The 15,201-nt window shown below is 40.7% G+C and overlaps 1 protein-coding gene across 1 annotated transcript in view; it reads left to right on the top strand.

Annotated features, from left to right (window-relative positions):
* SPAG16 (sperm associated antigen 16) overlaps window positions 1-14,750 on the top strand; it is a 435,834-nt gene extending 421,084 nt beyond the window's left edge. The window contains 1 exon segment of the mRNA XM_009285141.1: window positions 14,575-14,750. Coding sequence (XP_009283416.1) covers window positions 14,575-14,750 — 176 coding nt within the window.
* Window positions 14,751-15,201: the final 451 nt, after the last annotated feature.

The raw sequence follows: 15,201 nt of genomic DNA, 5'->3' as shown, positions 1-15,201 counted from the left end.
GTGATGGCACTCAAGATGATCTGCTCCATAACCTTCCTAGCACTGAGGTCAGACTGACAGGCCTGTGGTTCCCAAGATCCTCCTTCCGGCCCTTCTTGTAGATGGGCATCGCATTTGTTAACCTCCAGTCAACTGGGATCTCCCCAGTTAGCCAGGACTCCTGATAAAGGATTGAAAGTGGCTTGGTGAGCACCTCTGCCAGCTCCCTCAGTACCCTTGGGTGGATCCCATCTGGCCCCATAGACTTGTGTGTGTCTAAGTGGCACAGCAGGTCGCTAACCGTTTCCCCTTGGATTATGGGGGCTTCATTCTGCTCATTCTGAGAGACTACTTGGGTCTACTAGGACATTTTTGTTTTGGAAACTGTTACACGTTATGGACTTAGGCTTGAAAGAGCAGTCAGTTTGCAGGGTCTGAGACAAACTCATTCAAACTTGACCTATGCTGGCTTTTCAGGCAAGGGATGAATAATCCATAAAGAACTGAAAATAGTTTTTGGCTGTGAATAAAAGCAGTAATGTACCAGTCAGTCCAGGACGACAAGTGAAAAACAATTCATATATTTCAGACACTTAAAGTATAGGAGATGCCACAAAACAGTCAAAAGTGTTAACCCCGCTTACAACCTTGGCAGGGAGCGCTGTAAGGAGCTGCATTCAAAGTACCATAAATCTGCAAAAAGTCTAATGTATCCTACAATGAGCTTTTTTGTTTTTTAACTATCACTTTTCTGTAGTGTTACAAGATATTTTGTGTATACCCAAAACTATAAGAACTATATTAACTCAGGATTCCTTTTCAACACTCTCTAGCTATGTCCCATTACCTCACCATAGATTTTTAATGGATGCTAACCAGTGATTCAGTATTAGAGTCATAAATGCCATTATGACATACGACATTTGTTATACTCGACAGCAGCATTCATTACTGTAAGCAATAGCAGCCAGACTGCATTTCCTTACAGTATTTAGCCATTACTTGATGAGAGGTGAGAGAGTAATTTGGCAGCCAGTGCAAGCGGAGCAGCTGAAGGAAGTGACACTGTATGTTATCTCCCATGGTTCAATTGATGCCTTGTGTGCACATGTAGCCAGGAGATCTGCTGTTGACTTACAACAGTAAACACTTTTGTATTATTTATGATTTTTTTAATAATGCCTAGAGGCTCCACTGGGCACGCTGTAAGAGTTCCTGCCCCAGTCGGTCTAAGGAGATAAGCCGAACAAAGTAGTGTTACCACTTTCTATTGCAGATGGGGAGCTGAGGCACAGGGAAATTAAATGACATGTACTATCAGGGAGTAAGGCAGTTATTGGAACTGATCTCCAAACTTGTCCTACCTCTGCCTCAGCCACATGTCTGTTGATTCTCCACTAATGCTCTTGCAGTGTGTTCATGGATTCGTGCATATAAAAGTTACTAGGATCCTGCAGCAAATGTTCTTTGGCAATTAAAGGTCTAAAGACCTATATTTTTGTTCCCTTCTCTGTAAATAGAAACTCTTGGAGCATCAATACAGTCACTTAAAGCTACATAAACATCAAGCTATGGTTTCTGGCAGCTTACCTGACTCATACCACCTGGAAGTATGTGCTTTGCTTATCACACTCTTATTTCTTGCAATTGGGGTTTCCTAAATCCATTGACAGTGTGGCTTCTGTGGAGCCATGCCACACTGTGTGATTAATTTGACTGCTAGTAATAGCAGAGACTGCTACATCTCAGGGCAGCACCCTGATCTGGGGGCTATAAAAACTTTTTTACCAGCTTTTACATTTTTTTGAGATACAAAGTGGAATGCTAAAACAGGAGAGATTCAAAAAGGCCTATTCCAGGATAATTATTAGCTCAGAAACTAGTTCGTTCAGCGTCACTGGGGGACAACAGCAGAGCAGGAGCAGGAATACAGATACCCTCCTACCTGTGAAGTGAGTGCCATAAACACTTAAAGGCCGTTGACTGTTCTGGTCTGATTTACTCTTGTTGTTGTTCTCTCAGTTTCATTTCAATATTGAATCAAAGGAGTTTTGCATTACAGAAAACTTACTGCCCACCGAGCTCATCTGCTATATTAGTATACCTAAAGACAAAATGGTCCAGGCATAGAGAGGTTTATTTTAAGCAGCTGAGTTTCACCTACGCCTGTCACTGAATAATCATTACACCTACTACAGCTCCCCTCTCAAAAGAAAAAAACAGTCACAAAAGAAAGTTTAAGAAAAAACTATATAAGCTTCGTAAAATGTAAAGGCTTCATTTTACAAATATAACTCCATGGGTAAGTGAGCCAGCTAACCTCTACGACAGATTTATGCCAGCAGCATTTTCTAGCATGGGACTCCAAGGGCATAAAAGTCAGGATTTCACAGTAGTATAAGGCTAATGATTAAAGTATGTGTGATGGTAGTCACAGTAACAGCACTGAGCAGGGAAGCACCCGCCTTTCTCTTAGGTGTTCTGACAGCCTGATATTAAAGACCTGCAAGTGTCAGAAGATGTAGGAAATCAACTGGCCTCTTTGACAGATTTTACAGCATAGTGTTTGTGCTGTCAAGGCAGTGAATATGACAACCCTGAGAAATGACAGTAATAGGAATGTTAAGGTAAGGAACAAGCCTAATAGAGATGCTGCTGTTGACAATAACATGCTTATGTTAAAAGTAGACTCTTTGTTTGAGCTTTTATTTGGAGATGTTCTTAAGCCTGTTTTTCTACTTCTGTTTTTTTGTTTGGTTTTCAGAGTCTTCCTGTGTGTCTGTCTGTTTTTACTACCATGGTAAAATACTATTTAGTTGTAATGTGGAAGAAAGACACAAGTCATTCTGTAACACACTGTTTCACTTAAATTATCATGATAGTGTAGGCAACATCTGAAGGCTGCATTGATTAGGATTAAAAATCACCATTTTTTTATCCTGAACAGTTTATGAACAGACAAAAGAAACCAACTTAAGAGTTAGGAAAGCTGAAATTTGAGAAGATTAAGGACGGCATTGAACCCATCTATTTGGCAACCTAAAAATGAGGTAATTTGTTCAAGCTAGTCATGGGGCTACATCTGGAGTGAATGGCTAGTGGGGACCTGCAGATCACATTTTATTCCACTCACCTCTTTCCAGTCACGACAGAAAATGCCCAGACAGCTACAATAGACCGGGCACGGAAAAGTCAGGAGAGTAACCTCAGGCTAAGCTGGAGGCACACACAGCACAAGCCAGTCTCGGCTTTCCCAGCCGCCTCAGCTGTGCTTCAACCAGCTCTGCATCAGCCTTCCTCTCCAGGGAGCATTGTGTAGGGAAGGATTTTGCTTGACAAAAAAACAGAATCCACATACATTAGATCATCTCCTAAGCTTGAAATAATAATGATAACAGCAAACTAGCTTTAAGGACAAAACAGAAGTGTTTTCTGATCTTATTTGCTTAGAAAAGACTGATGAGTGCAAGAAGCACTGTTTACCCAGAGCTTCTGCTCTGATCTGGGCTCATAAGGACACCGAACTTCTCTTTAAGGAGCATGTTCAGAGATAAAACATTTAGGCAGAACATTGTGAAGTAAAGCAAGATAAATATTACTTTTCCTCAGAAGTGCTTTTTCTCTGAAGTAGTAGTTTTCATGACTCCTGCTTGAACTCTAAAAGTAAACTGAAGTTTGGCTTCCAGGTCTGCATGGGCAAACTCTTGTCCGAGTCCACCTTCATCTCAGGCTTTGATCACCTGCAGTGGTTATTAGCTGTGGTGTAAGAGCTGGCTCTTGTGGTCAAGAGATTTGTATAAAAAAGGAAGTGCTAATTACAGACTGTTTCAATAAGCTTAGAAATATAGCAGAGACAAGTCCATTATCTCAAAGTTATTAGGGTTACAAGATGTTGATGATGCACACGATCTGTTTTGTTACCAAATGCTACTTAAATTATGGATTGTTGCCACAGCATGAGAGTTGCAGCAAATGATTAAGACTTGGGTTTAATAGAGGTCATTGCCTATGTAAGTCTGACTTTCAATGGTATTTAAGCACCTGGAGATGCATACAGGTGCCTAGTTACATTTTCAGAAGCTCTGGTACACACAAGTCTGCCAGCAGTGCAAATTAGGGAATTTCTTTGGAAATTTCTTTGAGGTGCCTGTTTGCAAGTTTTGAGTGGAATTTAATCTCCCCCTGCCTCAGCTGTCTGAAAATGAGCTATGTAAAGTCCCTCTGTAGTCAGTGCACAGAGGCAATCACCCGTGATAGCTGTCTAAAAGAGGTAGGGTGAGTTCCTTTGAAAAGGAAGTTTTTCTCACTGGTAGCTGCAGGAGGAGCCCAGATGAACTAACTACTCGTCTCGGGATGGCAAGGTTAGATGAGATGAATCCCACGCTGTGTCAAAAAACGATTACGCATCTGGTCATTCCTTTAGAGTTAATGGAAAGGATGATGCATATGCTGTCCAAGGGAAAAATAAATCATTGTTCACATCCTGGTCTCATCTTCTGTAACACAAGCATATCCATCTTATCATTTGAGAAAGGAAGAAGGATCAAAGAGGCTTTAACTGAATGACTGCAGGCATCTGAAAACAGAGAGTGGGGAAAAGAGAAAGAATAGAATATTAATAAAAACGTTACCTTCTATTCTCTGAATGCTTTTAAAATGGTGTTTCCATTAGTCAGAGCTATGTTCCTGCACACCTGGAATTTTTCTTGTCTTTATACATTGCTCAACTCCACTGATTTCTTAAAAATGAGACTTATAGATGCCTAAAATACGTACAGCTGCAGTCAAGTAGGAAGTTCAGAGGAAAGCATGTTTTTGCACCCAAATCTATATTCAGGGACCTCACTTGTAGCAGAAACAAGAATAAATTTCAATTTGTGGTGACAGCAGTTTTGCTGTGACTTAATTTTTCTAAGTTAACCCATCAGTAAGTTTTATTTTTCTTAATGAAAATTTTTATTTAACGTAAGTGCGACTTTTTTTCCTCTCAGACTCTTAAAACACCAAGAAATCAGCTAATGTATTTCAGAGATAATACTACACACAGTACAGTACTTGATATGCTGCTTCCAATATATAAGTTTAGCAGAAGAGAAAAGCTTGTTCTTCACAATAAGATTTTAGTGTGAAACTTAACCATGCTCTGGAGCATTTGCCATCACATAAAAAGTCCTTCAGAAAGTTTCTTTGTAAGCAGAGCTTCCGCTTGGCAACTTCTGCAGATGATTTTATGGTGATTTATTCCTTTTTGAAGATCATCAGATGATACTGATCTTTACTCTTTTCCTCCGTTGCTTTCCCCTCATGCAGCATTTCAAAATTCGACATTTTTGTCACGTTGGTGCCCTGGGCAGCACAAGTGCAACTACAGCAACAACATTACTAATGTCACCTTCTCTGAAGTTTCTCACCAACAAGTGAGGAGGTGATTGCTCTGCCGAGGCTCCAGGCAGCTCCCTGCTGATGCAGCGTCACTGAACACATTCCCCTTTAATGGCAATATAAAAACCAAATGCTGCCTTTTGGGATTTGAGATTTCAGAAGAGCTCAGTGGGACCGAGGTCCCACACTCGGTAGCAGTCCAAGGATTTTTACCAGAAGGCCATCTGCCTTGTTCCTCACCTTTTTTTCCTTCAGGTAGATTCACTTGGAAACATAGACCTACATGTGCCCACATATAGATATTCTAGGTAACACTGAAAGCTAGACAAATGTGTTCCTATTGTATGCACAAAAATATTCTTCTTTGGTAGAAATTTTCATGAAAAAACCTCCAGTCCTGGACAGAAGATGGAGATTGTTGTCCTTTTATTCTCAATATATTATTTTTGAATATATTCTGAATATATTCAAGCATGCCTCATTAACGTATCCAGAAAGGTTTTGACATCTTGAAGACTCTGCTCCAAAAGTTTCTGCTTTAATACTTTATGGTTTGTTTTGAAACTATTTTGAAAATCCCAAATGCTACCAAAAGGCCAACTAAATTCTGATATAAACAAGCTCAAGTCCAGCTGAAAGGTAGCTTTACACTAATGGTCTGGGTCTAGAAATCCTTATAAAAAGGCTTTAAGTTCTTTTATATAGAGGATTTTCTTCTATCAGATAAATGCTTTCTTGGCTCTGAGTAACTTTCTGGTGATTTTTTGATTGAAAAAAGATTTGTCGAGTGCCGCAATCTGTTTAAGCTCTGGAAATAACGCTCCTTCATCTAGGTCACATTTTCCACACAGTAAGAAGTTAAGGGAAGTCCTCTTTTTCCATTGGCCAAACATTACTCCACACCCTTATTCTTTTGAGGGAAATGCATAAGGCCATATCCTGCCGCACACTCATTTCTCATCCAGGACAAATCTCTAAACGCAAATATTTAAAGATAATAACTGTACTTCTATTAACACCTTACCTGCATAATTTGAGTTTTTCTGTGTTCCGGGGGCATCACCTTCCACCTTTGTAAGTGTCTATTGAGCAAGGTGTCTAAGAAACTTCTCTGCACTTACTTTTCTGTTACTATCTTCTTCTAACATTTGGGTCTAGGAAACCTGCATTATATGCCCCTACTCAGTCTATAAGGCTGCCTTTCTCTTTAAAAGGTCTAACTATTAGTGTACTGCTGAAAGCCAAATAAAAGTGAATTTGTTCATTATAAGACCTTGTGCTCTAATTCATTATTGCAATAATGAATCTGTTTGTGATGCCCTGATCCTACCATCATTTAAGCACGATTACACTGAATTGAATGACTTCACATGCATAAAGTGAGTCACGAGTTTAAGTGCATACTGAGATGAGCTAATTTTCCCTAATATACTTTGCCAAATCTCCATCTATTTAAATACTTCTGAGAAAGGAAAAAGAAAGTCATTACATTAGAGAATGACAAAAGGATTTTATTTTGGTACCAATATATTAAAAACCTGTATCAGCAGATTGTTGGACCTCTCCTCTCATTCCCAGTTTGCCTTTTGGTCTCCATTACTGAGAATATTTAGTAAATCGCTGCAAGTGAATTACAACCTGCTCAGGATTATTCTATGCCCTCTCCCATGAAAAGATCTAAACAAACATAGTGGGAAGGCAAAGGGAGGAGGGGGTTGCCATTATTTCCAATACAAGAATATTTAGGACGTTTTATTCACATTTGAGAATGGAGGACTTACTTGTAACAACGTCAAAAAAGTGCATTCCTAAGCAAAACATAGTGTACATTTGGAAGACGAGAAATAATTGTTGCATTTGCTGAAAGCTGTTTATAGAACAAAAAAAATGTACAACATCTATCGTATGGTGAAATCAGTTGCTTGGTAAATAACATTCTGCTTGGTGTGACAGTAATGAAGAATTTTATCTACAGCCACTGCAATCATAGTTTACAGCATCTGTTAAGCATTTTATTTACTCTTATTTAGGCAAGCACAGTAACATTTGCATGAAGAACCTTAGATTGTAGTGTTTGGTAACCTTTCCATCTGCCTTTCTACCCCCCTCAGAAAGGTTCCTCAAAATTAAAGTTTTGTCTAATTTCATACCAAGTAAAAACTGTGGGTCAGATCATGAGCTGGTGTAAAGCAACTCAGTGCTTTCCTCCTGTTTCCCAGATAAGGATCCAAGCCCATCCAGTTCACGGTTCTCTGCAGCACAGGTGATGCCAACTCAGAAGCTGGACGTCATATGGCCACTGTCATGCCATGCTGTGTCCAGGCTGAGAAGCAAGTCGTACTGGCTGGGGGGGTGCACCAGAACAGCTATACTCCTCTAGATGTGCTCTATATACCTGAACGAGCTTTGTGCAGGGAGTGGTACCTGGTACCTCTACATGGGGCAGTGCATAGACATGACTTCAGAGCCAAGTCTTCTCCTGCTGCCAGGATGCCCATAAAACATTTAACTATGGTAAGGCAGTGTGATCACAGCTAATTAAGTTTATAATAATCTGTAGCCTTGTCTTCCCTGATCTATTTGCTGTATTTCTTGTCATGGTTGGTTGTTTTTTAATTAGACTGCAGATTATTCAAGGCAGGGACTGGGTATTTTTGCCTTTTACACATGGCCTGAGAGGTGTTCTGTTCCTAGGAGACCCTCTAGGTTGAGGTGACCGTCATAATGACGAAAATGGTTGCAGCTCCAATAATGATAAAAGATCTTAATTCAGAGGGGATGTAATCCAGTAGGGCTGTGTGATTCATAATATTATATTGAAGAGAGATTCCTTTAAAAAAGGGAACAGGAAAGAAAATATGTTTGGTACAATGTGTTACGTAAGGAATTAGTAGCCTTTGGTAAGTAAGGTTTCAAAAAGACCCTTCTCTTAAAATATATTTCATTGACTAACAATCATGTGCCAAAAATAAGCCAAATTACACTTTGCCTATTCTTGAATAGAGTTTAAAAGTTCTGAGTAATGGCATTGGTTGAACCATTAATGTACGTAAGTAATTAAAAAGGTAAGTAGTTTCTTGATACTTTCCACTTTGGGGCATCTTTCTTTAAAAAAAACACACAACAAAACCAGATGCTGCTCTACATGCATAGGAGAAATCAATATATGGGATCAATATTCCCTCCACAGGTAATAAATGCTGAGAAGCATTTCTGTCTATCTAAATTGATCCTAGAGAATTCTTTGAATTGGTTCTGATGTGTATAAAAATCATTTCCCTATTGATCAAAGCTTTTCTTTCTTTCTTTCTTTCTTTCTTTGATATGTTATTTCATCTCTGCCATCAGTAACAGTCTCAGGCTTCTCTATGCAGCTATGATAAACAGAATTTCTTAAATCCATGCAAGATTATAATTTTAATGAAACAAGAAATAAGTGGGTTTGTGTCTTTGAAGATGAATGCTTTGCTTACGGTTAGGCAGTGCAAGTATTTTTAAATTGAGAAAGTTACTATATCTGAATTATTTACAAGACAGTCTAAAATAACTGCCGTACTTTTATTAGAAGCGATTGTCCAAATCCAGCACCTCGACTAGTCCGTTTGCTCTGAGGGCAAGAGCTGCTGGAACAGACAGGAGAGTTTTTGATCTTTCACTGTCCTTGTTCTGCTCTGTATCTGAGCAAAAGCGTTAATGTTAGCTGCTGAGTCTATGGAAAAAACCTATTCTGAGATAACAAACGGTGCTAGTTATCAGTATGAATGTCTCAGCCTAATATGCTACAGTAAGTTGTGGAGTTTGTGACTTTTGTTACAGTACTATTTTATTAACATTTAAGCTGCTAGACTACTCTAGAAATGTTAAGTACTTGTCTGCTAAAACAGGAATTTTCAGAGTATTCAATAATTGAATGTTACATAATTTGTAAATTAATTTGCCTGAAGAAAAGATTAATGCTTCAACGTGTCTATAAAGGGCTCGCCAATGGGGATTGTTGTTGCTGGTTTGTTCGGACACAGCAGTGTGTGTATGTAGCAGTCTGCAACATGAGTGGGATGCGCTGGGATGAAGCGGGCAGGTTAGGTCTGTTGGAGCGTTCGCTCTGAAGAGGGCTCTGCTTCCAACTGTTTGAGAGATCAGCTGCTTGACAGCCTTTACAGTTGTGACTTGTTTTAAGACGAAATCTTAAGGCTTTGGCCAACATTATCGTCGTGGTTTAACCTCAGTCAGTCGGCAACTGAGCACCACACAGCAGCTCGCTCACTCCCTGCCCCCCCCCGGTGGGATGGGGGAGAGAATTGGAAGAGTAGAAGTGAGAAAAACTCGTGGGTTGAGATAAAAACAGTTTAATAACTGAAATAAAATAATAACAACAATAATAACAATGTAACAATAATAATAATAATATACAAAGCAAGTGATGCACGATGCAATTGTTCACCACCCGCCGACCGATGCCCAGCCAGTCCCCGGGCCCCCCCGGCCAGCTTTCCCCAGTTTATGTACTGAGCATGACGTCACATGGTATGGAATGTCCCTTTGGCCAGTTTGGGTCAGCTGTCCTGGCTGTGCCCCCTCCCAGCTTCTTGTGCACCTCCAGCCTTCTCAGTCGGTAGAGCATGGGAAGCTGAAAAGTCCTTGACTAGTGTAAGCACTACTGGGCAACAACTAAAACATCGGTGTGTTATCAACATTGTTCTCATCCTAAATCCAAAACACAGCACTGTACCAGCTACTAGGAAAAAAATTAACTCTATCCCAGCCGAAACCAGGACAGGCTCTTATGGAATATAAATTGCCAAACTGTCTTTTGACAAGTACAGGTTTAGTTCCCTCTACCCCAAGTTATTTGGTTCCATCAACCCAGCAAATTAATCTTGTCTAGTTTTGTCTTCTGAAGAAATGCAGTAACAAATTAGATTGCTTCAGCATACCAGCACTATTTTAAATTTATCCACCAGTTTAAATTAGGAAATGGATTTTGTATTCTAGTCACATGAGTGGCTTTGGTTTTGTTAGTATTTACATAGCAGCATAGGCATGCAAAGTTCGTTGCAGAAGAGAAAAAGCATGTTGCTTACTTATACGTAACATAACTGAGCTTCACTGAATGCAATAACTTTGATTTTAAGCTCACATGTTTAGGTCAGTGTGGAGACTCCAGCAAAATTACTTCTTTTTTTTGCCAGATTCTTGCTTTTGACACTTTATGGCTATGGCCTTTCTTAGGCCCATAACTTTATACATATTTGGAAAATTTACACAGCAGTTTTCCATACAAGATAATTCATTTTAATTACCCCATTCTCCAAAGTGGGATACATGTCAATAGTAATACAAGTATACAAGTAATAGCATCTTTTGAGGTACTAATTGATTTTAGGGCTCAGTTGTGGTCTCAAAACAATGTAAGGATATGGTTTTAGTATCAGGAATAGTTTTTCTAGAAGGGCAGGAGTGTTTTTTATTGTTTTGTTATGTACAGATGTATTTCCAGCCCAAACAACAGCACTGCATTTGTGATTAATCAATGCCTAATACCAAGAGCATTGCCAGTCTGGAAGTGGCAGCCTGGCGACATAGCACGTATGAGATCAGGAACAGAGTTTTTTTCTCTGTAGGACATGGGGACTGGAAACCTACAGCAGTAGTTTACCCAAATGCTGGGGAAAAAAGGGGGCTGAAGTGTACTGATTGCTCAGAGGAAATTCAGTTTCGTCCAATAAGAAAGGTGACTGTTCAGAAATACCATGTCCCATGCTGCGCTGCTTCTGACAGCTTCTCCTGCTGCCTTGCAGCTCCCAGGTTAGCTGGGATTCAGACTAGCATTTTGATGGAAACTCCGTGTTTCACCCACACCACCTGAGTAGTAGTTTGGGGTCTGGCTCAGCTCTGGATTTCTCTGTGGGTCCCCAGGGAGGCAAACAGAGGCGATACCATGGGCTGACTGAAGCTTGAGGTTTGCATATGGAGAAAGCATGATCAGCCAAGTACATTTTAGTGCGCAAATAGTTTTTTCTGGGATAAGTTGTCATCCCTCTTGACGATTCCTTGCACAGAAGTTGTTTATACCTTTCATTGCCTTTGCTGCCTTTCTCTCTCTACCTTTTCTAACTCACTGCATCCTTTCTGAAGCAAGTGACCAGATGGTCAGAGCTTATGTTATTCTAAGGACATAATAGGGATACATCAGAAAAATCAGTACCTATGTTCTAGCAATAGGCAACAGCAAAACAGCCGTAATTAGTACAAAGGCTGCTACTGTAGGGTCTCTTTGTCGTGGCAGTGTGCTTTGTCATCACTCCTGTCTGCCAGTTTGAAGAAGAAGGATGAGCTTAGGACTGGCGTGGTGCCAGCCAGAGCAAAGCTTCATTTTAGCTCCCCATATTGCCCGTCCAGGAGGTGCACCAGCAGATCCAGAGCGGGTTCTTTGGAAGCCTCGTGAGCTGGAGATCTAGAGGCTGTGAGATCTAGAGGTCGGAGCCTTCAAGGCTTTGCATCTTTTAATCAGAAAACGTTCATTTCAATGCAAATCAGCATAAATGCTGAGTTCAGTGAGTTTGCATAGACCAGCCCCACCTGACAGTTTGGTCAAAGGTATGAAGAAAAATTTATCTCCGGGCTTTCATCTTCCTCTGAGTGTTATATCAAAGTGCCTTTGTTAATGCACAAGTAAGTATCCTTCATAAAAATAGAGCTTTGCATGATAATTATGTAATAGTTTTTGTTTGCTTTCCTAATTGGAGAACATTTTGAAAGAGCAATAAAACACAATTTGTTCCCTCTTTCCAAAACGAAACATCTCCTTTTGGAAGGAAGGAGGGAGTAAATTTACATTATAATGAGCAAATTGTTATGAGCGCGTAGATCAGTGTTGACATAAAGGGTGACGGAAATGAGATATTCTCATTTTGTGGGTTCCCCTCCCCTTTTGTTCCCTCTTGCATGCATTTGCCTGCACATCCTGCTGCTACCGAGCAAGGAACTGGCTGTACTCATAGTCAATGATAGTAACACACTATAACTCAGCTAACAAAAATTCATATGAAATGAATCATTCTTCACCAGGGCTGCCTCATACACCTAAACCCTTTCCCCAGCAAGTACTAGCAATGAAGGCACGTGCAGTTCACTACTGCACCTCCTAGCTAGTTGTTTTTCATTGTCCCTCTCTATTTTCCTATTGTTTTTGTCATTTCCCGATACTGTCGGAATATTGTCATGGACTGACTGGATGAGATTGCTATTGTTTTACTTCAGGCATATGACTTATCTAGCGAAGAGTTTAGAAAAACGCAGCGTTGGGGTCTGCTCCTGCCCTGCTGCCAAACCAGGGGGGTGAATTAGACATTGAAGCTGTTGTCTCAGTTATCAGTCTGTGCTGCCCTTTCTTTCTGGAAGTGAACTGCAGTTGTCCAAATCTTTTCTCCTTGCTGTCCCTCTCTCTTTGTAACGAGTGGGTTCATTACTGGTTTTGAGAAGCTGAAAGTGACATTAACCCCCTGCCCAGCTGTTGCGGTGTCACGGCTCCAGGGGAAATGGCATTTGTTTGGCTCCTGGAGAAGTCATCCCAGCGATTGCCTGGAGAGTCTGGCTGCAAGTGAAATCCATATGCAATGCTTCTGTCAGCAAAGACTTGCTGGAAGAGAGTTTATAATAAATATTCACATCTGCTGCTTTGGACACTCTAATCCATCCTACAGATCTTTGCTGTGTCAGGCTTTGTTCTAGATGAAGAAGCCGGGTAGTTATAAAGGTTTGCAAATAGGGCATATTTATCACAGTTAGCTCTACTTTCTAGTTCCCTTTCTTGCACAAATATCCATGACCACGCTAAGCATAACTTGTGATTAAATATTCTCAATGCATTTCTAAGGTGTTTTAGACTATGTGTTTCCTGTGATAAATGGAGAAAATGGCAATTGTTTACTTCCCGGGCTGTCAAATGAAGCCATCGGGTCTCAATGAGCAGAGCGGAGAACATCATTGTTATGAATTAGTTTGAATGGAGGGACAATATATCCCCTGGATAAACTATACATCACATAGGCACACCCAAGACCCTATGGCTTGCATATTATTAAAATTGGGACAGATTCCTCCATACTAACTTCTGTTGGGCAATACGTTCCCATTGGCTACTTGGCGAATAACCTGAACGACTAAAAACAGCAAAGTACCTCCCGTTTTTCATAATCTTCCCAAAAATGATGACCTCGGAGCCAGACTGACTTTGTCAGTGTCAATATTAATTATTCCTCGCTGGTGATGTCTTTGCTTTCAGAGAGAAAATCCCAATACATAAAAAAAGAGCTGTAATCATTTGGAGGGTACATTGAACTTGCTCCTAATAGAAAAAGGTGTTTGACCAAGATCATGACTGGCAGTACAATGATCCCGTTGTTGGGAGGACCACATCAGCTTTGAAGTGAATGTATTGATCCTCTTTTTTTTTTCTTTGTACGTGAAACTCATGATTATTATAGTTAATTTCTAAAAGGAGAGCATCTTTATCTGGTGGCTGGATAAGTAAAAGGTGCTTCAAACATATCACTTACCAGCTGTTACCTCTGCTTTTATTTAAGCAGGCAGGTAATAAACTTATAAACACATTCTGCCTCATTGAGAATGATGAAAACTGAGTCCGTTTGGTTCATAAACAAACACATGGAAACTGGGAACTCCTTAGAACCTTTTTTAGGTTTTCTTTTATTTTTTCCACTCTTAGACCCAATTCTATACTAACCATTTCATTATGGTTGTTTTTTCCATAAGGATGTAAAGGAGCAAGGCACTCACTTCAGTTAGATGCCTGACCTCCCTGAAATTCAGCCGAAAACCTGCATCTTCATTTCTTACAGTGCCGTACAAGAAAAGCAGCGTTAAGAGCATGGCCTGATGCAGATACCTCCAGGCATCAGAAAGGCATCTACTTCTCCGGGGCTCAGTCTGTGTGTCAGAACCTGGCCCTGAACAATTGTATCCAAATACAAGTGAAGTAGCTGTGCTCCTACATGCCCAGGTCTCCAGATTCACTTAATCACTCTGAAATCCAATCTCATTACTATTGATCTGTCCAACTTTCTGATAATTTATCTCAGAAAACACGAGTATGCAAAATGTGGGTGTCTTTAAAGCAACGGACTCAAAACTTCCAGTGCCACCCTCTTGCTTTGCCTTCGCAAACCTCAATAACTTTCTTTTGAGTTTCAGGTCGTATTGTGGCTCTGGCGAGCAGCGATGGATCCGTTAAGGTTCTGCAACTTGAGTTTGGGCAGCTCTCCAGCCTGCGGGGCCACGGCAGCGAAGTGCACAGCGTTATCTTCGATCACAGGGCAGAGCAGCTGCTTTCTCGGGGTGCCGACGGTACGGTTTGTCTCTGGACCTGAGGACCAGCACGCTGCTTAACGTAACCTCAATCTCAAGGCGTTACGGAAGAAAATGGTTTGACAGCATAGCAGCGAGGGCTTAGTGAGGTGTTCATAGATCATGTTTGCTGTGGGAATAATCGCCCGAAAGGAGTATTATTCTGCGTTTTATCCAAATAAAATCCCCAATTTCTCCCTCTTTCTGTTGACACTGTTTTTCCGAACATCAAGAATCTCTTTTGGTGGTTTCTGGAGAAATAGCTTTACAATGACGCCTAATGACAGAGCAGACGAATTGCAAGGAGATTGATTTTTAATGTGACACAACACGAGACACGAGAGCTGGGCGCCCCTTCCCCAGTGCCAGCCTGTGGGAAGATGTGAAGTTTTAGTAATGCAGCAATGGGGGATTTTTTCCTGCAGCGCACGCTCCGGACGCCGCCAGGGCAGCAGGACTGAGCAGGAGTTCGGG

This window comes from Aptenodytes forsteri, unplaced genomic scaffold (assembly GCF_000699145.1).
Source record: "Aptenodytes forsteri isolate BGI_AS27 unplaced genomic scaffold, ASM69914v1 Scaffold264, whole genome shotgun sequence".
In the NCBI taxonomy this organism is placed as follows: Eukaryota; Metazoa; Chordata; class Aves; order Sphenisciformes; family Spheniscidae; genus Aptenodytes; species Aptenodytes forsteri.
This window is presented reverse-complemented; position numbering and strand designations above follow the sequence as displayed.